Source organism: Betta splendens, chromosome 22 (genome assembly GCF_900634795.4).
Source record: "Betta splendens chromosome 22, fBetSpl5.4, whole genome shotgun sequence".
Taxonomy (NCBI): domain Eukaryota; kingdom Metazoa; phylum Chordata; class Actinopteri; order Anabantiformes; family Osphronemidae; genus Betta; species Betta splendens.
Window position 1 is genome coordinate 7309009 of NC_040900.2, and position 27241 is coordinate 7336249.

The window sequence follows — 27241 nt, forward strand, 5'->3', positions numbered from 1 at the left end:
TCAAAGGGATTTCTGGCCCCGAAGCTGTGGGGGTGAAGGACGGGAGGCTCGGAGCTTCAGCAGGTTCAAACCCTGCAACAGACGCACTCGCTCTCACGCGCTCCCTCCTCGTTTCAGCTGCAGCTCGCTTTTAATAAGCCCTGAAACTGCAGGTGCTGCTGTTTCCCCCTTCTCCTTGTTTTTTTTTTTTTTTTTTTTTATACGGGGAAATCTTTCTCTTCCCGTTTTGGCATTGTACATTCTGCTGCACACCCTCCAAGCGTCGATGCTTATCTTATAGAGGCTTAAATAAGGAATGAGCCGAGTGGCGGGGAGCTGCTCCCGCCTGTTCGGATTTGAACGGCGTTCCTGCCTGTTTGCTTGCTCCACGTTGCCCGAAGATCCCCCTGGATTTAAGCTTGAGTATGCGCACCGGGGTGTATTTGTACTGCGTCCGTGTGTACTATTTGTTTCTTCCGCGTGTGCACGCGTCTGTCTCTGTGTGCAGGGACGTCTGTAGCATTTGTGCACATGCATTTTTTTTCTCCTTCTTTTTGGACGACCTGAAAAGCTGGAGGCCAGCTCATCAAACGGCATTCAGACTGAATTTCTTTAGCGGAGGACGAGGGCCATTTTATAGGCTTCTAATTTGCAGATGCATGAGAAGGGGTATGGATTATATATTTCATACTGGAGCAACGCTGACATTCCTTTTAGCTGCGCTTATCTTGCATTCGGGAGCTTTTACCTGAGAATAGAAGAAAGATAAGCGCGTAAACACACACGTGCATACTAAAGAGCCTTACAGGTAGAAATAGTGTAGAGAAAACGTTCATTATATTCAGCCTGAGCTGTGACCTGTGCACCTCGGCAAAAGATCAGCCGGGTTCCAGACTGACCAGCTCAGCTCAGGCCTGTTTGTACCTGCACATCAGGACAAAGCCAGAAGAAATAAAAGAAGGCTGAGAAAGGCGGCCCTGTGTTTCAAAGGAACCTGCCACTTCCCAGTTCCAGACAGGACAGCCACCTTTTATCTTGTCTAGACTGTGACATCATAAAAATATACTGCCTGCATCTCTATAGATCGCAGCTTGACTGCTTGCGGAGGGGGGAAAAAGGCATTTTCAATTTGAGCGTCCTATAACGGCGGCAGCAGAGTTGGCCTGGGCCCAAAGGCAAACGCCGGGCACGTCAACGACGGCGCTAACTCATGCAGACGGGCCCAACAGGCCCGGCAAACACAGACGCAGACATATACGCATAAGTTCCACGCATACGTTTAATCTGCGAGGATAAACAGCGATGCCGCCAGTTTGTCGGAGGCGCGGCAGATTAAGCCGGAGCCGTGAGTGGCGGGGACTCTATTGTCGGAGGATTTTGACTAAGGAGCATTTAAGCGAACAGGTTTTCATTAGTGCCCTAAAGACTTTAAAGTGTGAATGTTTTTCGTCAAAACATACTGATGAGCTGCTGATGCTGCTGTTCAGTCTTTACACTCGGGAGCATCTTTTCTGTTATACTTGCATTGAGTCCACTTTGGTGCCTGTCTGTTTGATTGCTGCTGAGTTACTCGTCCTCTAGACGAACCAGCTGAGCGCCTCCGTCACCATCTCCCAGACTGGAGCACGTGTTGAGGAGGCTCTGCATCGCCCCTTCAAAGACCCCGATCTGCCTCCTCCATTCACAGCAGCAGCAGCTACGAGCACAACGTCCGCCGCGCTCTCGCCGCCTCTTGTTATGACTCTCACGTCCTGGCTCTTGGAGTAATTCTACTGTTGTGCTCATTGTGAGTCACTCTGGATAAGAGCGCTGGTTAACCGCCTCCAATGTAAATGAAGTCGAAACAGGATTTATTTAAAAGTCAAGTGCATTGGCCATAATTGTTAGTGTAAAAGACGTGCAGGCAGAAAATACGGCCGATGGAAAAACGGCTGACACAGACAATTTGGCCTAATGATATACATCTATTTCCTAACAAGCTTTATCTTCTAGAAGGATACTTAACAGCTACAAATTCATAGATGACGCCGCTCATTTCTGTGCATCCACATGCAGCCATGCATTTTCTATTTAAATATTAGCTTCATCTATGATGATTATGCCAACACCTGAAGTAGGTCCCTGCCTCCACTATGATTCCACCACCCACCCATCCCTGACACCTGTCTTCCTGCACTGCTAGTTCAAACAATGAGCTCTTCAACTGTCCCCTTACACACACACACACACACACACACACACACACACACACACACACGCACATCTCTACATACATAGGCTGCATGAAATCCTCCATATCTCAACTCACTTCAGTCAGCTGTTTGTTTCCTTCCTCTCTTAAGGGACTCTGTGACTTTCAGTGTGTCTCTGTATCCCCAGCAGCTCACGTCCGTGTGAGTGTGGGATGCAGTGAGGTGTAGATGCGTTATCATCCCGCAGGCATGCAGGCACGCCAGTCAGAGCTTATTCCACAGGTTGGGCTCATGCACACTGTACATGGGCTTACTGCATATGTATCTGGGTGGGTCTCTACTGTATAGCTATCATCTCAGTTCAAAGGTAGCACCATCTAAGTCATGTTAAGCTAAACTTTGGCTTCTGTGTATAAAAGCCCCCTGAAGTCTCTCCCCTCAACCTTGCCTGCAGCACTGACTGGATGAAAAATGGACAGAAGCCCCAACGGGGGGAGGAGGGAGGTCCATCTGTGAGCTGCGTTCAAGGACAACAGTGTTCATCCATTTTGGAACAGTGTGAAACAAGCCAGTGTTTTCAGCGGCGGGTTTTTGGGAGCGCGGCGCGTCTGGATGAACTGTGGCTGCCGCTGTTGTCTTGCCAAGCCGACTGCGATGCTGCAGATTAGACGCGAATCATTGACTCCTTGTTTCCATCAGCGCGGATCTTCACTTGCAGTATGAGAGATAATGAACAAATGTGACTGATTGTTTCTGATCAGTGTTGAGGCGAATTACTGCGACGGGGTTGTGCCGCAGCACTCCGCTGCTCGTACAAGCTGCGTTTAATGTGACTTTATGTTGTTTGGCCCCAAGGTGTTGGGGTTTAGCTTTATCTATTAAGCCCTGTTGAGCTCATTATCTCCTTCTCCTCATTTTGTCCTTTGTTGTTTCACTTGTTTTTTCACGTCAACCCTTGCACGTTTTGTTATTTCTCACTTGTCTCTTTATTCTCCCTGACAGAACCGGTTCCACCTGCAGATGTCGGCCCGGGTGCCCCCGTCGACGCTCGGCAGCCTGCTGCTGGCCGTCCTGCAGGGAGGACAAGCCGACCGGGAGAGAGGAAGCCGAGGGGCGGCCGGCTGGGGGGGGGCAGCTGTGGTGTGCCCCGGGTGGGAGGAAGGAGGCGACGGGCTGCTTTCTCACCTGCAGAGGCACAGCGGTTCCACCTGGCGTCTGTGGGACATCATCAACCTGACCCGCATCACGGGCGCCGCTGACCGGAGATCGGAGGCCAGCGAGGAGAGGAGGGAGGATCAGATGGAGGAGGAGGCGTTGAAGATCCTGTCCACCCGCTTCCTGCGCGCCCCCTCGCCCATCACCTCTGTGCTTCTCCTGGGCTCTGATCCGGAGTGCCTCTCCTCCGTGTTGCGGGCCGCCCAGCGCCTCGCTCCGACGCTCCCGGCGCTGCAGTGGATAATGGGATACCCCTTGTCTCCGGACTCTCTACATACTTTAGGAGGTCCCCTCGGACTGTTGGCCTACGGGGAGGTGGGACGCAAGCCAATCAGCTTCTACATCCGGGACGCGTTGCAGCTGATTGGCCGAGCGGTCACCGCGGCGACCATGGTGAGGCCGGATCTGGCGCTGATTCAGAACATGGTGAACTGTTACGACAAGCCGAACCGGCATGAGCTTCCCTCTTCAGGACAGTATCTGGCCAGGTATGTCCCACACACACACGTTACATTGAAGTTAGTGTAAGTTGAAGTTAGTGAATCTCAGCATATTACTCGTAATCACTGAAATAAAGGAGTTTAAAACTTTTGCAGTGTAAGCTCCTCACATTAATGAGCTGCAGCAAGTGTAATTTCCTGCGTCGTTCGGTCATTTCCCCTCATTCCATCTGAACTCATATAAAAGAGGCGGCTAAGCTAACGCTAATGACAAATGCAGCCTTGAATGTGCACAGGCCTGGTGTCAGCAGCTGTAAACGGTCCACGGCGACGCGGTGTTAGCGCAGCGTAGGCTCTGAGGCTAAGATGTCAACTAGAGGTGTTGACGTTCATGAGGAATTTTAAATATGATTCTCCGAATTTCCCATTTGCCGAGGGGCTGTAAGCTTTCGCCCGCCTGTCAGCCCGGAGATTTCAGCCTCCACCTCAATACGTTCAACCGCATGTGATTGTGCCCGCAGCGTCGAGAAATTTACATTAAAAAAAAGAAAAAAAACCGTCTCAAAAGCAAACATCTCTTTCCCGTCACAGTCTCCATGCCACCGGAAGAATTGGGAAAGACCTCAATATCCACACTGCCACTCGGTGGAAAGTAGTTTTTAAAATATGCCTGCTAGTCTTGATGCGTCCGTGACCCCGGGAGACGAGCCGGTTCCAGACGCCATGCAGCTGGCAGAGATTTGTCCAGGAGAGAAAAACATAAGCAGAGCGGATGATAGAGGAACTTCCTCCAAAAATTTAATTTATTGCTTCAGGCAACACAGCATTAGTGGTGATTTATTCTGGGCTTTAAATAATCTCTAAATGCCCCACAGCAAACAGTTCAACCTGTTTCTTTTTTTTAAATGACCTCTGGACACTTAGAAATGCTTAGACGAGGCCATAAGAGCATATACGTCCAAATTCCCTTATTACGTACAGTATGGAGGACGCTGACTAATTCAACAGCAATAAGTGTCTGGAAGGCTGTTAGCGGAGGAGCTGCTGCCCTTGCACGTCCTCTGCTCCGTGCACCATGGGGGAGGCAACTGTTGAACAACACTGTCATAGCGGGTGCAGGGAGGAGGCCTTTGTGCCGCACACATGCACTGACTGTCACCGGAGACGATTGTCTGTTTCTCTTTGCTGCTGCTGCTCCTTCGATCCCCGCTGCTGCTTTTTTTTTTTTTTAAAGGAAGGGGCTCTCATAGCCTTCGTGGGCTCTGTCAAGGTGCGATAAAAACCTGCACGCGAGCCAGGAAACGCTCGAGCTAAACCAAAAGAAAGGGTGGGAAAAAAAGCTTTGACTCAAAAAAAAAAAAGAACGATCTCAGCTTTAAAATAACACAGAGACACAGATTTCAGCTGGGTGATGCACTGAAGCCTCCTGCCATCCGCTCTGCTCCTGCCAGTTGACACTGCTATTTTTCAGACAGCACGGTGGTTAAAACAGCGTGGAGCCGGGTTCTGCACGGAGGATTTGTGGTATAAGATGGGCCCACAGCAAATATTGAACACACACAGAGCCTGCCAGCTGAGAGTGATCATCAGCAACACCCACATAATCACAAGCTGGATTCTCTGAGTATTCCCTCCTCCTGCCGTTAAGCCCAGAACTAGACCTACTGTAGATGTGTCATCGCACAGACATTGTTAGAGTTGAATCAAGCGTTAACGTGATAAATGAGCAATCTGGCCGTAAAAAAGAGCCGTAAAAACAACCTGACTCATCAGATATTGCTCAAACTTCATCAACACCAGAGAAAGTTGCAGGTTTTTTCTGGCAGGCCTGTACAGTAAGTCTGTACTATCAGGATGCGGTGGTTATAACTGAGTCCTCTACGATTTGGAGACAGTGACCTTTGTTCCTGGCCTGTGAGAGGCTGATAAAAGAGGTTGTTGTATTCCAACCCGGCCCACTTAGAATCCTCGGCCCTGGTGTACACCGCGATCCTTATCCCACTCCTGCAACGGCCAGACACGCCACTGCTCCGGAGAGTATTAACAAAGCAAAAGGGAAGTGAGAGACTTCCACACGGAAAAGGCAATTAACAACTCAATACTCGGGGGAGAGCGCGAGGGAGGCGGTCAGGGAGAGGGAGAGAGAGAGAGAGAGAGAGAGAGAGGGAGAGAGAAAGGATGTCTGGAGATACGAGCCAAGGAGGAAGGCGTGAGGGAGTAGAGGAACAAAAACATGCACAATACAACTGTTTATGATTCAAAGCGGTGGAGCGATGAGGATAAAGGCAGAGGGAAATACGAGAAACCGCCGGCGTTTGATGTCGTGCTTTCAAATGTCCAGAATCAGAAAAAAATCCCTCGGCGCCTGTTTTTTCGCTCTCAAAAATACATTAGAGAGGGAGAAGAAAGTAGTCCAGAAACAAACGGATGAAAGTCGGGGGGAAGTAGGATGTGGCTGGAGGAAAAGGGAGAAGCAGGAGAGAAAGTCAAGGAAGGAGAAAGTTGTGTGTGGAGGAAGGTGAGGTGGGGGGGGGGGGGCGCTTTGTTGTTATCGGACTGAGATCTGCCAGTCAGTGCCATCTCACTCGACACGGCTGCCACGACGATCCCATCTCCCCCCGAAGAGATTAGAACCGCTGGAACAAGTAAGCCCCCTATCATCCCCACCAGACGGGGAGACAAAGACGGAGGGAGTGAACTGGAGGAGATGGATAGATAAGAGAGCGAGGCGCACGCCCGCCACTTGTTTATAGAGCCATCATTCATGGGCCACTCGGCTGACGTCTAGTGTGGAAGCTGAGCCCAGGTGCCGGTCGGGGGACGGCATCGCTCTCGGCCGACTTCTCGACCTGCGCCCACGTTTAGGCGCAGCTCAAGTCAAGTGATTTTCACATTTTCATACCCCTGCTCTTCTTTTTTTTTTTTTTTTTTACCCTGTATATTATCTCATACTACTATCTCGCGTTCTTATCTCTGGGCTTGAATCCAAAAACGCCACAAACTGTGAACAGGGAGCTTTGCACTTCTCTGTTCAGATAACAGATGTGAAGTGAAGCCTACGGTAATTTTTTTGTCTTTGTGGCCAGACGCGGCCGCTACAGTGTAGTATATGAGTCTACAGTGGGTTGCTTGATGAATCTGCTGTCCATGGGATATGATGATTCAGCCCCACTATTACCATGAGTGATTTCAGCTCAAGGCAAGGCTAGCACTTCCGCTTTATAGTCCCAGACACACAGGGAGCTGCTGATGAGAGAAACATAAGTTAGCGTGCAACGGGACGGCGGTGACTTTCAAATCAGAGGCCTTTTAATCGGGTTTGTGAGAGCGATGGCTCAAGGAGCAAGGTTTGCAAATTGATATTGTGCTGTTGAAGTGAGGGATGAAGGCGGAGGATGGAACAACAGGCGGACATTTGCATGTGTCGCACCCCGCGCGGTGCAGACGGGCCTCGGTCCTGGCCACGCTCGGAGGTGAGGTTAATGACCCTCAGAGTGAATTTCATCTTTTCATTAAAGGAGAAAGTTCTCCGGCAGCCATTACGGTTATTACCCATCAATTCATACGGCACCTACAGCTTCTATACGAGAGCAGGAGGGAAGAGAGCAGAGCAAAAGTTATTTTTCTGCTCTGACAAAGGGCTGAAGCCTGACCAACCTTTTCCATTAACAGGAAGGAAAACTTGCCATTTCCAGCCTGGTCCCAAGACGTAATTATCAGTCCCTGCACGGTTCAACTCCCAGACCGAATTCAGTGATCCCTGCATTCTTTAACATTTCAACGAGCACCCTCTCGATTTACAATGACCCCCTGACAATCCCTTACTAATCAAGACATGATCAAATAGTGCTGGTGGGCCTTTATGCTGAGATACTGCCGGACGGCGTCCGCAGCTTATGACATGAGCTAACATAGCGGAGTGGTTCAAAAGGCCGGAGCAGATTTATGTGGCTTCGCCTAATGTATTCTGTCCTGAAGACCAACGCAGGCCACCGTGCAAGTGAGGCGAATAGCTCTAATAAGTGTCTGTACGGACTGGCAGATAGGCGGGGCCCTCGCGGCACTGCATTAACTTTTAATTATGACTTTCTGGGAGACGCAATTACCCGTCGTAGACTGGACCTGCACAACCAGACCGTGTCCGTCTGCACCGGCGTTTGTTACGTTTTCTTCACGTAACGTAGTGTGTATTTCCACACTAGACCCACATTACTTTCAGATGTGTTTTATCTTTTTGTCTCTTTGAGGTTTCTCTCCAACACCTCCTTCACTGGGGCCACGGGCCTCATCCAAGTGGATCCCGGCCTCTCGCGGGTCCTTTCCTCCCAGCTGTTTCACGTATGGAGTCTGAAAAGGGGGGCCCTGGGCCAGCCGGCCTGGGTTACTGTAGGACAGTGGACCCGAGGTCGACTGGACTTGGAGGGAGGGGTGCTGGGGCTGGTGGGGGGCTTCGGGAGCAACCAAGGACAAGGTCTGGGGGCTGGGGTGAGGGGAGGTGACGGCCAGGGGGACAGCAGCAGCGCAGGGCGCTGGAGGCCGGGGCTTTCTGTGGAGGGTCACCGCTTGAGGGTGGTGACACTAGTGGAGCACCCGTTTGTCTTCACACGGGAGGTGGATGAGGATGGACTGTGTCCAGCTGGTCAACTCTGTCTGGACCCCAAAACCAACCGGACGGACATAATCAACAGCCTGTTCAACCAGCTGCACAACCCGAACTCTTCAACTACAGACTGGGATGGCATTGGTGAGTTTTCTTTCATACTAGTTACTGGATACTAGATATTTTAAGTAAAAGTGATTATGGACGTTCAGCCCAATTAAAAAATGAAGCAGGTGCAATGTGAAGGGCTCAGATCTACGGTTATGATTACTGCAATGATGATGATTAAAGGCAATATAAATATAACAAAGCAGGAAGCATAGTAACAATTCATCATGATGATTTGGGAATCAAAGAAAGAATTTATATACTGTACATCCACCTCCAGGAATACCCACTTATCTTTCAATATACAACAGTGCATTTATGAAATATCTGATTACTAAGTTTCGTATGCTGTTGCTTACTACAGCAGTCATTTGTGCCAACTTTCAAGAGCAGCTGATGGATTTTGATTAACTGAGCTTGCAATAAACGTTTGCCAGAAAAATCAAAATGAGGAAAATGGCAAAAAGTGTAAAAATTGATTTTATAATGTCTCTGTCTTGCTGACTCCGCTTTAGTTTAAAGTTTGTTACATTTAGTTCAGGTTTTAATGGCGTGGAAATGATTTAATGTTGTTCTGCCTGAATTCTGGGCTCATTAAAGCATAAAATCCGGGGGCCGTTCAGCTTCAGCCGCGGAGAAATGACCAGAAGTGCAGCCCCTGCACTTCCAGAGCGAATCTCACGTCAGTGTCCTCCCCCCAGATCTGCCCGGCGACCTCAGGAAGTGCTGCTACGGGTACTGCATCGACTTGCTGGAAAAGCTGGCAGAAGACATGGGCTTCACCTTTGACCTCTATATTGTGGGAGACGGGAAGTACGGGGCGCTGAGCGGGGCCGGCCGCTGGACGGGGCTGGTCGGGGACCTGCTGAGCGGAACCGCCGACATGGCCGTCACCTCCTTTTCCATCAATTCGGCTCGGAGCAGAGTCATCGACTTCACCTCCCCCTTCTACTCCACCAGCCTGGGCATCCTGGTAAAGTGGCTCAGGTTTTGAGTTTGCATTCTGTGGACGGAGCTCAGGTGCCTGAGCAGGTATCGCACCACGAGTCAGTGGCAGCATCGCAGCTTTCACTATTACAGTACTTTGATTTGTCAGTTTGCCAATCTGGTCTGGAACGACTTCATTTTGCTCTTATGCCCCACTCACTGTCCTCTACTGAGGAATATGACATCATTAGCTGGACCATAATTAGGGATTTCAGTGGGCAAATTACTTATATTCAAAATGGGATACACTTTAAGAATGTATAATCAGCCTGAGAGACACGGACGAACCACAGATCATAACATGAGCTGACAGCACAGCTCCATTTCAAAATGAGAACTCCATCATTAGTATTATTTAAAAACAATTACAGTATGTCCCATTTGCTGATGCAGTTTCGCTTGTGACCTTTCAGGTTCGTAGCAGAGACACCGCGGCTCCCATCGGAGCCTTCATGTGGCCTCTGCACTGGTCCATGTGGGTGGGCATCTTCGTCACGCTGCACCTCACTGCCCTCTTCCTCACCTTGTACGAGTGGAACAGCCCCTTCGGCATGACGCCCCACGGCAGGAACCGAATGCGAGTGTTCTCCTACTCCTCGGCCCTCAATCTCTGCTACGCCATACTGTTTGGACGCACTGTCGCCACCAAGGTAAAGTAGTTCCCTCTGTTTGATAAATAGTCCACATGCTCGATGGGGCAGTGAATGGAAATTGCAGGCAAAGTGAGTAGGGGATGTGCATTATGTAAACAATGTGAGGAAATCAAAAGATTAGTTCGAAGAGGAAAAAGACGTGAAAGAAGCATTAGAGAAATGGGCATGTAGGGAAATAGATGGATAGGGGAGAGGTTGGGAAGGTAGGCAGTGATGAAGTAGAGAGGTACAGGAAGGCTAATGCTCATACAGAGAGCCAGAGGGGAAAGGGTAAGTGGGCCGACAGAGATTGAAGGAGTTATGGCGACCGTGATGGTGATGGATAAGGGTGGAAAAAGAGGCAGTGAGTAGAGGTTAACTCCCTAAAGTAGTCAGACACCGAGTAGAAACACGAAGGCACGGGAAAGCGAGCCGGGGGGGGGGGGGGGTGTGAGAGTGCAGAGCAGGAAATGGGCTTCAAAAACGAAAGGTAGCGGGAAGGCTGACAGAAAGATGGCGAGACGGGGTCGAGAGGCTAAGTGGATGAGCCGAGACGAGAAAAGCAGCAGGACGATTGAAAGGGGAGAGGCCAGAGTTGGAGAAGTGGCGACAAAGGTTGGAGAGAGAGAGAGAAACACGACGGACGCGAGTCAAATTCCCATCTTTAGCATCTCTCGGGCCTCAAAGACAGAAAGGCTGCTCCGCGTTTACGCCGTTTGTTTGGGAGAAAAGCATAAAGCTAATGAATGAACGTCGCCAGCTGCAGCATCTTTCACATCTGACTTATCGTGTCACGCGGCTGCACTCAGCCAAGCACAATGTAGATTAAACACTTTCCCCCCGCGCTCTGTTTTTAATGGCAACACACTGTGCCGGAATCCATCATCGTAACTTATGGCGGCTCCTCAAATTGTCATGCAACACATTCGGATTAATATCTGAAACATCATTTGCTTAAATTATCCCCCCGGCTGTCCAACTGCGCCACTTAGTGAGTGTGCATCCCATCATAATTTGTCTGTACAACGCATAATCACATTTTGTCCCCAAAGGAAGCAACACAAATGACTTGGGGCTCCGGCGGAGGCCGGGTGATTAGACAGACCTTCGCGTTATTGAAAGGTCACAGGTTTGATTCCCCGAAACTGCCGAGGTGTCGATTAACAGGTCGCGTTCATTAGCAGCCGCGCGACCTGTTAAAATGTCCTTGAGCGGCGCGCTGAACTCCTTTTGTGCTGGGTCAGAGCCAGACATTTGTGTTTATTTAGACCGTGGGGGAGACGTTAAGCTGGTTGCACTTGTGCCATAGAGTTTAGCGCTAATGAGAAGTAAAAGTCCAGACAAATATGCTGGAATGGAAAAGGCTGTTTTGGAGTAAAAGTGTCAAGAATTGCTTAGGCATTTTAAGCTTTTCCATCATCAGCTGCTCTGATAAAACTCACAAAGTCTTTCTGTACCTTTATTTAACCAAGTGATCTTCTTGCAGCGTTGTAAGAACGGGAAAAACAACGAAGCCATGAAAATGCATGAAGGAATATTTCAAAAGGTGAGCGAGGCTGAAACCAGCGGCGCGCTGGGGCGGCCTTGAACGCAGCACTTGGATTTGCCTCAGTAAACTCGTCTATGAGGCTGAAGCTGAGAACATGAAAGCTTCCTCTTCCCGCATCTGTCAGCGCGCTAAGGATCCGCCCGCAGACATTCAGCAGCGCCGGCGCCTTAACGATGTAAAACCATGACGTGAACATAAACTGGGTGTCGCTTATGAAAGGAACTTTCTTCATTACAAAATAAATATGCATAAATAATCGTATAGAGCGCTGACGCCGACATAGGAGCCTGACTCTGCCTTTAAAGACAAATAAAAGCCTTCATCATCTGTCATCATCACCTGCGTGCGTTCTTAGATTCTCATTTTCCTTCCAGCCGGAGTGGAAGCAACATTTTGCATTTTCAGCCGACTCCTGGGATTTTCACATTATTTATGTGGCACCAAAATCACAGCACAAATCATCTCAAGCCTCTCTGCAAAATAAAGCTAATGACCTTCAAAATAAAACGGTACGGAGTTTGTGGAAAAGCCCATCGACTCCCATTTGAGCGGCGCAGCCACCGTGGACAGGTGGAAGCTGCTCACCTGCCTCAGGCGCGTAATGTGTTTGTGTAACTCGTCCAGTTTTGTCCCGTCTCTGTTCTACAAATAATTACGGCAGGAGTTCAGCAAGGCTTCTGAAAGAATGGGTTAAAACGCTGTTTGTATAATTAATGCCTCATTAATCGCGAGTCTTTAAAAGTGCACGAAATTCATCTCTTTTCTTCTGCTAAGTGGATTTTAATCGGTGGAATAAATAAATGATCAGTGTTCAGGTGGATTCATTCCCACAGGCAGGCAATTTCATGGGAAGATGTTTCTGATTCCTGTTTCGCAAACAGTCACACTTTGTTAGGCTTCCTCTCCTGCAGTAGCTCGTCTTCTGGTCCGTTTTAATCACCTTGGTAAATTGGGAGGGGAGGGCAGGCAGGTTGGGAGCCCGGTGGGGGATCCTACATTAATGTCAACACCTGAAAGCACCATTTCACACGTTCCTGTTTTTAATTAGTTTAACCCCTGCTCTGATGTTACTCCAGACATTTCTGTTATCTCACATTTCTGTGTTAGTTACTGACTCGACGTGACATTCCTCAGTTTGGTGGTCTGATATATATTTAGACTCCCCCGCCGTCCGAGTCTATTTATTCCCCTTTTGTTTGGTTTATTTTTACACTCTGGCTTTGCTTCCTTAGTGTTATTAGAGTGAGAAAATCTCTCCCCGCTCTGCAGACGCCCAAATGCTGGACCGGCCGCTTCCTGATGAACCTCTGGGCCATCTTCTGCCTGCTGGTGCTGTCCAGCTACACCGCCAACCTGGCTGCCGTCATGGTGGGGGAGAAGACCTTTGAGCAGGTCTCAGGAATCCATGACGACAAGGTTAGCCTCCGCCAAGGACACAAAGTTGCAACCGCACGGCACGCGTGTCAGCGCTCCACACGCATGTACACACTCGCTAATCTCACACAAGGACAAGCTAATGAGTAAAGAATAATTTGTGAAGGATTATCGCCATATCCCTAAACCCTGCAGGGAGTTCACGGCTACAGTGAATTTGAAATGAGCCCCCATCATACCACATCTACTCCTCCCCTTTCTCTTTATCCTCCCCGTCACCATCTCCGCTTCCTCCTCTTCCTGCTCCTGGCTTCCTGCCCCCCAGCTGCAGCATCCCTCCCTGGGCTTCCGCTTCGGCACGGTGAGGGAGAGCAGCGCCGAGGACTACATGAAGAAGAGCTTCCCCGAGATGCACAACTACATGAGGCGCTTCAACCAGCCGACCACCCCGGAAGGCGTGCATATGTTAAAGTAAGACACGAGCACATCAAAGTGCCTCGGAGGGGGGAGGTGGTGTCATTAACACCTGTCACTCATAACATCTGTCAGGGTTGTTGTGAATGACAATTCTCCTGTCAACCAGCACAAACACGGCCGCTTTAATACAGACGGAATGGAATAGTAGGATCAGAAATAGAACGCACGCGTGCGACCTGTTGTTTTCCTGATTAATCTGAGGTTTTTGCCTCACGCGTGTCATGCAGAGGGTGGCTCCAAGGACGCCGAATAATGGGACGCCTCCTTCGCTCGTGTGCACAGCCTCCAAACGACGCAGCCGCACGTCATTAATTCAGCCTTTGTGTCCTAAATCAAACATGTATCACCTGCGCTCATCGTGCATATACAGATTTTCCGTCTCGGACTGTTTGTTTGTTTGTGATCTTTCCTGTGACTTTCCGATCCTGAACCACAAGGACATGTAGTTTAATTTAAGTTCTGCTTTAGGGTAGATTTTTGCTCAGATTAGTATTTTTTTTGTTTCGGCCATTGGTGGATGTTTTCTATTACAACAAACATGTTTGCTTTCCCATCTGACAGTGATACAATCAGCTCCTCATCACTTGGAGACCTGCATATGTTTATGCCGTGCATCACAATGAGCTTTTCCTCCTGCCAGAGATGCTTCGCTGTAGCGCGGGGACCAGGGGAGGGAACGCATATGAATTACATAAAAGTGTCGTAAACAAAGTCCTCATCATTTACAAGGGAGTTTTTTTTTTTTAAATGAAGCGTCAATGCTAGATGAGGGTCAGGGACAGGCTGATGTAATAGGGGCCGATGACGTTTGCTGAATTGGATGCTGAGTGGTAGACGAGGGGCCGGGCAGGTTTATTGTAACATACCGCATTCACAAACGCATCTGAATGTACTTTACATAATGCAAAAAGAATGAAAAATCAAATACAGTGACAAATAATATTAAAACTCTTTGAAGGAATTTACTGAAGAAAACAAAATATAATTTAATACAATAATTATTTCATTAATGCAGCATTGAAGTGAGTCCTACTGTGGCTGAGTAATTATGTGCTGTGACTTGGGGGGGGGGCAGCACATGCACACACGTGTCTCTGTTTGATGTTCAGCTTGTCCTGCTTTTCATCGACCTGCAGACATGTTTACTTGGAACATGTACTGTAGCCGTCAACTCCCTGTATGCTTCATTACAGCCTCATCCAGGTGAACACATGTTCCACGCCGCGTTCAGCCAATCTGCCTGGCAAATAAACATCCTGCAGTCCCCCCGCTGTTATGGCGTTATATATGATTGGATTATTTAATTGTGACTAGACCATAGCGTTTTATAGTTGGTTGAAATAGTGCAAGTTTAAATACATTTTTTATGCAAACGCATAAATTGAAAAGTAATTACATGTGTCACATTAAAATAGTGACTTTCTAAAGTTTGGTGTGTCAGGAGTTTCACTGAGAGGAAATATTGCTGTAATCTGTTGGAGTTAATGTGAGAGTTTAAAAAGTGGAATCCAGGTCGGCGGCGTGAATGACAAACGGCGCTTAGCAGGCGTAGCTGGGTGCAGACGCAGACACGCTGGGCCACACACACACACACACACACACACACACACACAGCAAAACAGCCTCCCCGTGCGCATCGCAGTCGACGGGGATGCGGCGACGTGTGCTGACGGGTGGGGAGATGCGAAGCGCTGGTTCAGAGAAAGAAGACGGGAACGGAGGGAGATGAAGGCGGCGCACGTTTGTTTGCGAGGCGAGGCAGAAACGGAGTCGCAGCAGCGCAGGGAAGTGAGGCAGTAAAACACTGCGCCGGCAGAACTACTGACCCCAATACGGCAGAAGGGGGGGGGGGGGCTCACCGGCCTTCCCCTGTACAGGAAGGGAGAGACTACCTGCACGTAAATATTTATAACGTGTGCCTGTATGTTACAGTCAGAGCCTTGGTACCAACGTCTGACCCGCTTCAGTCCCACACGTCTCCATCCTCTGTCTTCTCCCTGTGACAGGTGAAGAAAAAACAAGCTTTCCTGCTTTGCCAGCACAGCAAAGACTTTGTAAAGTCGACCTTTTTTCTCTCTTTGAAGAGTAAATGTCCTGAATAATAACAGTTCCAGGTAATTTGATCAGTCTGTTCTAGTTTTCCCATCAGGCCGGCTGTGCGTGCATTTATCTGTCTGCGCGTGCGTTTGCCTGGCGCTTCAGGATTTCTGGGCACGTGCCTCGGCTGCAGCGGCCCTCCCCTTCCCTCTGAGAGTGTTTTGTGTGTACTTTTATCAAACTCGCCTGCTGCCTGCCGAGGTCAGTAGCAGAGGCTGCTCGCGGAGGACCCGGCTATAATTAGGGGTCAATTAGGGTCAATTGGATCGATATCGCCAGAGTAGGGAAGTCTTGGAGCGCTGTGTATAATGCCTTATCAGCGTAGCACAGAGGCTGTTGGTTTAGGTAATGATGTATGTGTTTACACAGTGTATTAGAAAAGAGGTAATCTCATCCCCGCTATAAATGACAAAGTGGGATGATGGTCCTAAATACAGGTTTACTGCGCCGTGAGGAGGCCTGTGGAAGTCTGACAGTAAATCTAATTTGCAGGAATAAACCATCTTCAATTAATGCTCCTCTGGCATTTTTGTGTGTGTGTGTGTGTGTGTGTGTGTGTGTGTGTGTGTGTGTGTGTGTGTGTGTGTGTGTGTGTGTGTGTGTGTGTGTGTGTGTGTGTGTGTGTGTGTGTGTGTGTGTGTGTGTGTTGGTGGTGAAGGACAGATCCTCCTACACTGGATGCATTCATCATGGACAAAGCCCTGTTGGACTTTGAGGTCTCTATTGATGCTGACTGCAAACTGCTCACTGTGGGGAAGCCGTTCGCTATTGAAGGTACACACACACACACACTCCATTGTCATTTGTGTGGATTGTATCTCTTCTGTATCTGCGTCTTGCTGCCCTGTGAAGCAGATCTCTCATCCTATCTTGACCTAGTGGGGCCGTTTTTTGAGAGCGTGAGCCCAGAAAATGCCCAGAACCTCACAAAAACACTCACATACTGGAGCGAGCGCACGCTCGCACGCACGTTTAAGAGGGCAGCGCGAGTTCTGTAACTAGACTGACAGAATAACAGCAGCGTAAACTCGGAGCGCTGCAGGGTAAAAATACTCAATCATCTATTATTAACAACAACGCCCGGTCCAAACGCTTTGGACTCATCGCACACAGATCACACACACACTGCAACACGGTCGTACAGCAACTAGTCCGATCCAGTCAAGGAGTAGCTAACGAGCCACAGAGGGGGGGTGGGGGGGTTGATGTGTTATCGATGTGCTCAACGTGCACGGGTTCTGCTGCTGCTCTTGACGCGCCGGTCCCGGTTTCTTTGGACTTTGAGAGGGAGGACGCGTTTCAAAAGTAGGGTCTGCACTTTTTGTTCTGTCTGACTGTCACCAAATAAACAGTGACAAGTAAAAAATCATTTTAAGCTTATTCCAAATTTCATTGTTATTATATGTAGACATGCAGACAGCGTCGCTTTGTTTCCAAATGACTGACATTAACGTTCAGAAGTTGCATAAGCGTCCGGCTCTGCCTCTCATAGATGCTAAATAAAGCCTCCAGACTCCAGACGTATTCCAGTCACAGTCAACCTGCACATATGCTTCGCGAAGGTGACTTTGAAGTGAAATCTCCACCGGCAGAACACATTTATTGGACGTATCGGGCGTTTAATCTCTAACCTAAACTGGGCTTAGCGCCTGGCAGCTTCCACACACACATAATTAGTGTGTGCTCATGTCTGTCCCACTCACACATTTACATGCGTGCATAAAAAGGCCCGTGCTCGTGCCTGGCTGCTTCCTCGCTCCCTCCGTCTCCGAGACACAGGCAGAATAACAGGCAGTAAATAGATACTAGTGAGGCCGTCGCTGGGGACCCAACACTAACTTTAATACTATTTGCCTGTCAATCAAAGCGTCGCCTCTGAAAGACCCCTCTCCCACAGTCCCCGCTCGCTGTTGTTTGCCGGAGATGATATAGTGCCTGCACTGCATAAGCGAGAATGTGCCAGGAGACATCCCTGTGGCATTACTCATGATTATGAGGATGAGAAGGCAAATCTCATTGGTATAGCGCCGGGCAATTTGATGAAGACTTGATTCATTGTCTACATGACGAGGCAGCCGGAGAAGGCGCGCTGTCTTACGGTCGCACCTTTATCTGGCACGTTGTCACAGCCTGCGTGAGGATGCATGGGATGTAAGTGAATAACTCAATAAGCCCGAATGGCAGAGGAAGCGCGGGCAGGAAATGGCCCAGACAGGAAGCGCGAGCGAGGAGGAACACACGGGGGAGGAGACTGGAGATGGTGAACGGGGGTGAAACAGAGAAAGACAGAGTCGCAGATGAAATAAGTAAATAGGACCCCCCCTCACTCACATACACACGTGTGTGAGGGAGGTAGGAGTGGAGCGCGAGAAGGAGATAGAGGGCTTTCATTTGGCCACTGCCTTTCTGCACAGCAAGTGATAAAAGAGCCGGCCAACAGAGTCCCCTAATCAAGACAAACCTTCACCCCAAGCAGATGGAGTGGGGGGGGGGGGGGGGGGGGGGGGCAAAGAGAGAAAGTGTGTGTGTGTATGTGTGTGTGTGTCCATATGAGGATGCAGGCAGGATTTATATAATGGTTTGTGGTCAGAGGATACAGAGGGATGGAGGAATTGGGAGCGCGGAGTTGCTGCAGGCGAGGTGCACCGCCGAAATCTTAAGGCTGCTTAAGAGAGAGAGAGAAAGAGAGAGAGAGAGAGAGAGAAGGGTGAGGGCGTCGCCTGGTGCCCACTTCTGCCGAGTGCTGTTTGGAGATGTTTACGACAGCCAAGACGCACCCCATTAATAACACTGCCACTGAACACGCTGCTTATTTCTATGTGTGTGTGTGTGTGTGTGTGTGTGTGTGTGTGTGTGTGTGTGTGTGTGTGTGTGTGTGTGTGTGTGTGTGTGTGTGTTCCTCGGCCCGCTCGGGGGCGAGCACGTCTGAAGATCAAAACGACGTGAGAACAGGGAGGAGACCGATGCTGGTCGGGGCAGCTCACCTCCCCTCACCCTCACCCGCGTGTGGAGGAGCTTATGCTAGAGCGAACACGCACACATGTAAACACACTACAGAACACACGGATGAAACCCAAACTGTGCTGTTAGTTAAATTGCTAAACATTTCGATAAGCTGTTAATTATTTGAAGTCATTTCTTCCTGCCCTGCATTCACGAGCGTTCCCTAATTGCAGCTTATCGAGGGTTTTCTCTGATAGTCTGCTGCACGTCTTGGGAGTTAGGCTGCCTGTAGAAGTCATACGGGATGGTTTCTTTTTTTATTCTCCGCTACTTTACACAGACTAATTAATCAAGCAAATCATCAGCAGTTTAATTGATAATGAAACTAATTATCAGTTGCCGTAAATTTGTGGCCTTATCTGCGGGACTAATATAAATAGACATGAGGGCTGCCAAAGCTGGACAATTTTTAATAAATTCATCAGACTATGAAGTTGTTTACCCGATTATTTTACCCGTTTGCCAACTCTAATGGATATTTACTGTGTAAACAACAGTTCTAACAGTGGTTCAGCCCGTGCCGCCCTACTCTGTGTTCAACTAATAGGACAAACACATTTGCTTGAAATCTGCACATATAAGTACAGTATAATAGACAGTGTTGCCCCTGTGTTCTGAGGACGGAGGCGGTGCTCAGCAGCAGCTCCTCACCGCTGGAAGGTCCTGGGGTCACGGGTCGCTGTTATGCAGTCGGGTTGATTGGACACTTGCTTGTAGATACGGATTCATTTTTTCTTTGCTATTTTAGTTTTTTTTTCTAACCTGATGCATGTTTCGTTGTCTTGCCGACTATTTCAACTACTACCTGAAAGTTTGACTGTAAACAACAATAAGTGCAGCAAAGTAGTAGACTTTAATTTTCAGCTTACGGAGGTTCATAAGCTCCTATTTTCCCAAACAAATCCAGCCTTGATCTGTGCTTTCATTATAACGGAATACATTTTTTTACAAACCTCTGTGCCGCAAAGAACTTTGGAAGTAAAGCCGGCGCCCGGGCGTCTGTGAGTGAATTGGTGTGTGGGGGATTTGAGTGACAGCGTTGGGACCGAGGCGTGTGATGGAAAACGCGGATGTCTGCAGGGGAAAGAATCAAAACAAATGACAAGTGGCTGCCCACTTGCATTCCACTGTTTGACTGAGCGCTGTAAAAAACGAGGATGGAGATACAGACGGCTGATGACAAAAAGAAATGCTGTCTGTCTGCAGCGCGGGGAGACAAAGCAATGGACTCGCAGAGCAGCCGGGGAGATAAAGTGAAGAATGAAGTGAAACAGAAATGGAGCGAACGTGAAGGGATGACAGAGATAAGCAGAGAGCTGACTGAGGGGGAGACGGTGGGGGAGACGTGACCTGGGAGGGGGAGGGAGTCTGGATGAGGGGGGGGGGGGGGCTGACGCAGCCTCCGTGGGGCAGGAAGCACCTCGACGAGCGTCACGCAAACACCTGCCGGGTCCCAGACAATCACACCTTCAGAAAGCGCTGTTGGCGCCACCGTATCTGGAATGAAGCGGAGCCCCGGGAGGCCGGAAGCGGAGCAATAGGCCCCCGAGGGGGTCTGACGCCAAGCTGGGGGGCACATCCATTCTATTCCGTCGTCAAAGCAAGGCAGGAGGACGCTTCTGCAGATATATGAATTTGCCGTTGTGCTAATTAAAGCGATTAACTCCAGCGGGAGAAGGAAATCCTCCAGTAGTTGTATAATTTTATTGCAGTAACTACAGGTTGCTTTACTGCCGTGTCTGCTTCCATTACTACTCATTCTGTTGTGTTTTTGAAAACCTTTACAAGAGTTGAACGAGGAACCCGATGCCGATCGCGTTATGATGAAACCGTTCCCGCAAATGGAGCACAGATGAATGCTTAATTACTGTAATAATGATCTGCATCGCCGCCCGCACGAACGGAGCGCGCGCCTCTGTTAAATCCATCTGTGGCACCTGGAAATGAGCTTGAATTGTGCTCCCGTTTAACGACGCACCTTTATGCGGCTGAAACCATCACAAAGTGACCAACGGCTGCAGCTGTGGGTTTTATGAAGCGGCGCCGACTCAAAAAGTACAACTTTACAAACCAGCGTCGCTGTTTGCATCCATTTAAGACGCTGGACTGGTAAAAATTGCTGATTTGCCGTGGTTTTCTTAATATAATAACGTTGGTGCAGCCTCCCACATTTCAACAATATTGGAACAATATTCACTGAAGAACCTTAATGTCAACGTGTGCAAATTTAGTGTAACTAGCCGTCGTCAAAACTGGGTTTCATGGCTGTAACCGGAGGGAGGGAAGCCGCCTCACACACCAACACTGATGGGTTTCGTAATGAGGTCAGAGGTAGGGTGTCCAATTATTCTTCATACTGCCTGCCTGATTTTTTTTTTTCCCTTTTTAATGAAATCGGCCCTCGTCGTGACAACAGCTGGGGAAAAAGAAAAGGTTTTCTCTCCCAATATTCGCGAAACGTGTCATAAAAGTGTCTGTGACAATACAATGAAACATATTACGAGCTGATGGCTGAACTGATGATCTGTCGTGTACGTTTTAATATTCTTCAGACGAGCTCCAGGGGACCTCGCTGACAGAAACGGAGTCAAGTCTGGAGGAATTAAAATAATAAAGCGCGCTGGTAACCCTCATTGAGGCTGACGCTGGAAGGAAATATGACGAAAACTGAGGAATAAAAAAACACGACTCTGACATTTCTGCAGCTAAATCTTCACTTTCTGTTAAAAAGTTCTACACTGTTGCTCCCGTGTTGTATTCTTATTTACGCGCAGCACGCTAATAAATCATCACAAGCCTGGCGAAGTCGCGGGGCTGCAACAAAAAGAAATGGAGCAGCTCAGGCAGGTAAAGGACGACTTTATTTGCATCCCATCCACTGAGGAGAGTGTAGAGAGCAGAGTCAGACTTGATCCCTCCTCAACGCAGAGAATAAGCCGGGATCAGGCGGTTTGATATTAGGCAGGAAACGGCCTGATCTGACAGCTGGAGGGGCCCCGGAATGAAAATGAGTATCAGGTGGAGCGGTTTCCCTCCTCACGAGCCGCGAGTGCGAGCAACAAAAAGCTGCTCTCATCACAGACTGGATGTAATGAGGCTCCGCTCATGTTCCAGCCTCTGTCCCGAAACCGTCCGCTTTCATATGAGTAATGCGTCGATGATGGACAATAATACAGGGGGACAGATAAGTCTGACTTTAATCTAATGCAGGATGTGAACACGTCCCCGCACGGATGGAAACCCAGAAAAAGCCCCCAACACTTTATTTGCACAGGCTGAAAACACTGAGCCTGTAAAGCCACAAGCCACGACTCTAGTTACCTACTGTATGTGTGTATGCATTCACCTGTGTGTGTGTGTGTGTGTGTGTGTGTGTGTGTGTGTGTGTGTGTGTGTGTGTGTGTGTGTGTGTGTGTGTGTGTGTGTGTGTGTGTCTCCTCTCAGGCTACGGCATAGGCCTGCCCCAGGGGTCCCCGCTAACCCGCAACGTGTCCGAGTTCGTCAGCCGCTACAAGTCGGACGGCTTCATGGACATGCTGCATGACAAATGGTATAAGGTTGTGCCCTGTGGGAAGCGAGTCTTCGCCGTCACTGAGGTAAGTCATGGGCGCAGGAGTGTGACTGTGTCGTGTGTGTAGAGGGAAGCCTTCCAGTGTCTGCACTCTTATAAATGATTCTCCCTCTGGGACAAGGACAGCACTGCCTCCTGGCCTCACACACACACACACACACACACACACACGGGCCTGTTGACTGACCTCACCGCGCTGACAGGCACGTAGCGTCTGGGTGTCGATACTGTTTTTGTGTCTCCTTGCGTCCCAGCGAGCGCTTCCAGTTCTCGCCCTCCTTTTTCGTTTCACTCCTTTTCAAAGGCGCGGGACTCGCCTGTGAGCGGGAAAAAGGCTACTCGGGTCTCTTTGTCCAGCTCATTTTAAATCGCACTTCAAAGTTGAATTGTGTTATGGGAAAAATTACAGTCGGGAGGTTTCCGCCGAGGAAAATGAGAACCTTTGGTTGGACCCAGCGTGAGGATGTTATTACTATTCAGCCATGTGACGCCTGGAGAGAGGGCTCCCGTCTGACTGTGGGCAGACTTGCCCTCTGGATTGGGAGCAAAAGGAGGGCAGCGTTGTCACTGATGGATTTGTTGAGTCAGCGTGGGGCTAATTGACCATCAGAGGCAATGCCAAAATGAGTTGGGTGGAGAGAAGATGATTAGAGAGCTTTGGAAAGGCTCACCTCTGCCTCTCCGACTTCCTCCGGGCCTTTGAAAGCCTCAGAGAGACATTAAGTCAGAGTGGATATGAGTGAATCACATGGGAACAAACTCCTCTTGAGTTTTTTATGTGTGTCCTATTACTCTGTTTCGCTTCAACCGTCAGCTCCTTGTTCTATTTCACAATCTGTCCTTCCTCAAACCTGTTGGACTCCTCTTTAATTCTGTCCTTCAGTCCGACCATACAACGGCAGAATATCAACTGTATTGATACAAAAAGGGGACCTAAGGCGTGACTGTGCAAATGTAAATCCTCCACCTCCACTCGTCTCCTCCCGTCAGACTCTGCAGATGGGCATCCAGCACTTCTCGGGCCTCTTCGTGCTGCTGTGCATGGGCGTGGGCGGCGCCCTGCTGACCTTGGCGGGGGAACACACCTTCTATCACCTGGTCCTCCCTCGGCTCCGGCGCGCCAACACGCTGCAGTACTGGCTGCACACCAGCCAGGTGAGCGGACGCACGGCGGTGGGTGATACGGCACATCCTCAAACCCCGGCGTCTCCTTTTATTTTACGGGTCGCTTGCGCCCTCTACTGTTGGACGCTCATAACAGTCGCCAATGTGGCACGTTTTACATATAATGAGATGTATTTAAGTTATTGTTTGACTTCAAGGTGTGTTAAATGTGCTCATTAAGGCCTGTGAAGTACTTTATTAATTAACATCCATGTTTTAATTGTGCTTTGGAAATTAACATTCAAATTAATTAGTTAATTTAGTAAAAAGTTTCCAACTGAGAGTGCTTCAAAGCTGCAACGATAACATTACTAACAGGCTGCGATGAATTAAGCTCCGCACAAGCTTATTGTGCAATGAGGTCGTGGGAGAATTAGCGCGGTTTGGTGAGCGCCGCGTGTGACGACATGCACCGAAGCAGCCCACAAATGGAGGTTTGAAAGGTCACGCTGTGTTTTTTTTTTTTTTCTTTTTGTTTTTATGAAAACCCAGCCGTCACCAAATGAGGCGCCACCGGCCATAGTTCTGAATGAATAATAGACGGAGCGGTGTGAATATCAATACGAGGCGCGTTTGTTTGCCGCTCCGGCTCCGAAAGGGCACCGACTCCCGGGCAGCCCGGAGCATTCATCACGTAACCAGCAGAGCTATCTGAGTGGATGACATCTGCGCCGGTCCCCGCGGGATCGTCCCCGTCGCGAGCCGGCGCTGCTGCATCTGTGTGCGTTTGGGTGCAAACCGGGCGCACGTACGCCGGCAAACGCTCCCAAGTTTCACAAGTTTCCCTCTCGTTACATTAGACCATTCAAACGCGATGAGAAGTGCTCCCAGGTGCTCTGCGGGTCGATTTGTGTAAATAAAACCCAGTTTTGACGCTTGTCCTGGAGCTGATGAGCTGATGCGTGTTGGTCTGTGCTTGCAGAAGATCCACCGGGCCCTCCACACCACGTACCAGGACGTGGGCAAGGAGATGAGCGGCCTCGACCAAAAGTAAAGCCCAAGACGGCGACAGGGAGCCACATGTGTCAGAATGATCAGATGAGCCAATGATCCCCCACCCCCAACACATTTAATTAAATACCAGCCATTTCAATTTCTCCTCCTGGTTAGAGGAGGAATATTCTGCCTCCAGTTTGGAAAGTACCTCAATTTAATTAAGGTTCTTTGGGCGATAGTTTGACGAGATGTAGTGTTCTAATTAGTGTGCTTTAGATGTGCTGGCAGGAGGGACAGCGCCAGGCCAGCAATTTCCCCTCATTTCCAGTTAAGTGCTAAGCTACCAGCTGCTGGCATTAGCTTCATATTTGCTAGAGTGTGATTCGATGTTGTTATCGCAGCTTAGTCGGCGCTTCTTAATCCCTCCAGTCGAGATTTATTGAGAGTCTAAATGTGATTTTGCCGTTTCTGGGCCCTGTTGTCTCCACGTGAAGCGCTCACTCTTGCCTTTTTTCTCCCTCTCTCGCCAGTCCCTCCTCCTGCATCTCGGAGAACTGCACCCTCCACAGGAAGCAGCATCAGCCCCCTCCCCCGTCTCCCCCCACGTCCCTGCCCGCGTCCACCACGGCCGGCGACACCAGCAGCTCCTCGCCGTCCCACGAGCCCAAGGAGCGGCGCGTGCACTTTGACCTGGAGACCCTGCACAGCTACCGCCTGCGCACGCACACCGCCTCGGTGCGGGGCCGGCCCGGCATGGTGGGCCGGCCCGGCCTCGGCCTGGGAGGCCTGGGGCTGGGCGGCCTGGGGAGCTTCGCCTCCCCCTCGCAGATCAGCCTCCACGCCAACGGCGGGCCGGCGGCGGCGCTGGCCTCCGCCGGCCTGGTGCTCTCGCCCATCGGCGACCGGGCCGCGCAGACCAGCCTCTGGGAGGGGGAGCTCCAGGAGCTGCAGGGGAAGATCGAGCTGTTCCGCTCCCAGCTGAGGGAGGCGCTGGCCAGGAGGGCCGAGATCCAGACCAGCCTGGAGCGAGAGAGGAGCAGACTCACCCGCCGGGACGCCAGCCTGGAGCGGGACAGACAGAGCGTACAGACCATTAACACGGACAGGAGCAGCTCCGCTCAGTCCAAACTGGCCGAGAGAGACAGGACCAGCCCGCTGCAGACCCTGAATAATGAACAGACAGGCAGGCCCAGCCAGCCGGGCCAGTTGGGCGCCTTCAGCAGCTTGGACCGAGGCCGAACCAACCAAATCCGGCCCGTTAACCCCGGCAGCGAGGACAGGACTGTCCCCTCGCGCACCTCCACCAGTTTGGAGCGAAGTCGGGTCGGCCAGCCGGGCGCCGGCACCGTCCCGTCACGGAACACTTCCAGCCTGGACAGACAGAAGGCGAACTTATCGCGAGCACTCAACACTTTGGAGAGGACAAAAGCCAACGCGTCGGGCGTGAGCAGCGGGACTTGACTCAGAGGGAAAAGCCTCAGTGAACGGGTCACGTTTGTGGGACGCTCGCTGCAAATCAATACGTCAACTCACACCGTTACTTACTGCAACCTAATAATTTTCACATCCAGATTTATCGCCACTAAAAACCTTTAACTGCAACCTCATAGCTGATTTAAAAAAGAAAAAGCTCTGCGCCAGAAATCACATCGTGCTCCATCAGAGGAAGCAGCAATGACAACTGTCTTATGCACAAACTGAGGCCTCTTGGACGAGACCTAATCTTAAAATCTATGGACTAAAACAAAAAACATATAATAGTGAAACGACGACTGACAAACTTTGAGATGGTAATTTTCATCTGGGGTTGTTTTAAGTGATCGTTATATGTATAAGAATCGCTTTTCCATCCCACGCTACCTGCTGTTCAGTTAGACTCATTTCCTCATTCTTACCTTGTGTCCGTTCTATTATTTATGGACATTTAGTTAAAAATGCGTTTTCATGTTTCTTTTTTACTTCTTCTCTACCAGGAAATGTCAGTCGGGAGATTCTGGCATCTGCTGCCACGTTTTCCACTTGTTTTATGGTCTGTCCCGGCTTTATGGAGGTGCTGCGCTGAATTACTGAGAGCACCTTGTTTTGTGTGTGTCGGTGTCGTCCTTCAGACCGCGGCGTCGCCGGATCAGTAAAATTACAATCTCAAACTCTGATGGGACGATCAAATAATTCATACGGCTTAAGACAGTTGTGTGCCTGCTTGGATTGTGGTAAACACGCCTCCATGCATTTACACAAAAATCTATCCACCAAACACCCAATATTACGTCTGGCAATAATTCATACTCTGTGGCTGAACTGAGCACGAATTCACCCAGTCAGGAAGCTAAAAAATATTATTTTCTGTTCGTTCTGTGACTAAAAGTAATAATAATTTAACGCTTCATGCGAAGACACGGTTGTTTAGACGCTGGTTGCACTAGGCCTCCTTCACCACCAGAGGGCGCTGCATCCCCGTGTCCTGTATCTACGGAGGCGAGTTTGTGGAGTTTGTTCCATTAAAACTAATTACAGCAATTGAAACTGCGACGGCAAACTGGAGCCGCCCTTTGTCCCGTTCTGTCTCTCATAAAGCTTTAGAGGATCTGGGGAAATAAGGCCTTTTATGAGAGCAGCCCGGCTTTATAATGCGGTGTCAGCTGGGCGCACTGTGATACTCGGCCCACGGGCCTCGGAGGAAGCTTAACGATGGTACTGATGCACATGTAAACGTTTCAAACCTTGCTGTGGAGTGGTCGTGTTCACATGCCATGGTGTCTGAGGAAAATATTTTAAAAGTTTATTGCGGAAGAGCTCGTGGTTCTTGGTATTTAAAGAAATACTTTTTAATTTACCCCTTCTATGATGTATCAGCATATTACTGAATTTTATCATTGGTTACCATTCTAATGTTTTGAAATAAACATTTCTATACTTA

General features: G+C 49.5%; 1 protein-coding gene across 3 annotated transcripts in view; it reads left to right on the forward strand.

The window, feature by feature from the left end:
• The window catches only part of LOC114848193 (glutamate receptor ionotropic, NMDA 3B-like), a 47876-nt gene extending 20635 nt beyond the window's left edge, over positions 1–27241 (forward strand). For 2 of the 3 annotated variants that reach the window (XM_029138486.3, XM_029138489.3), the window contains exons 2-12: positions 3174–3874; positions 8074–8570; positions 9236–9507; positions 9935–10171; positions 12972–13118; positions 13402–13547; positions 16309–16424; positions 22098–22249; positions 23215–23379; positions 24311–24378; positions 24855–27241. In XM_029138486.3, the coding sequence (XP_028994319.1) occupies positions 3174–3874; positions 8074–8570; positions 9236–9507; positions 9935–10171; positions 12972–13118; positions 13402–13547; positions 16309–16424; positions 22098–22249; positions 23215–23379; positions 24311–24378; positions 24855–25785 (3432 nt within the window). In that variant the 3' untranslated portion in view covers positions 25786–27241. Of the gene's footprint in view, positions 1–2467; positions 2889–3173; positions 3875–8073; positions 8571–9235; positions 9508–9934; positions 10172–12971; positions 13119–13401; positions 13548–16308; positions 16425–22097; positions 22250–23214; positions 23380–24310; positions 24379–24854 lie in introns of those variants that run through there. The other variant, XM_029138487.3, reaches the window with a different exon arrangement.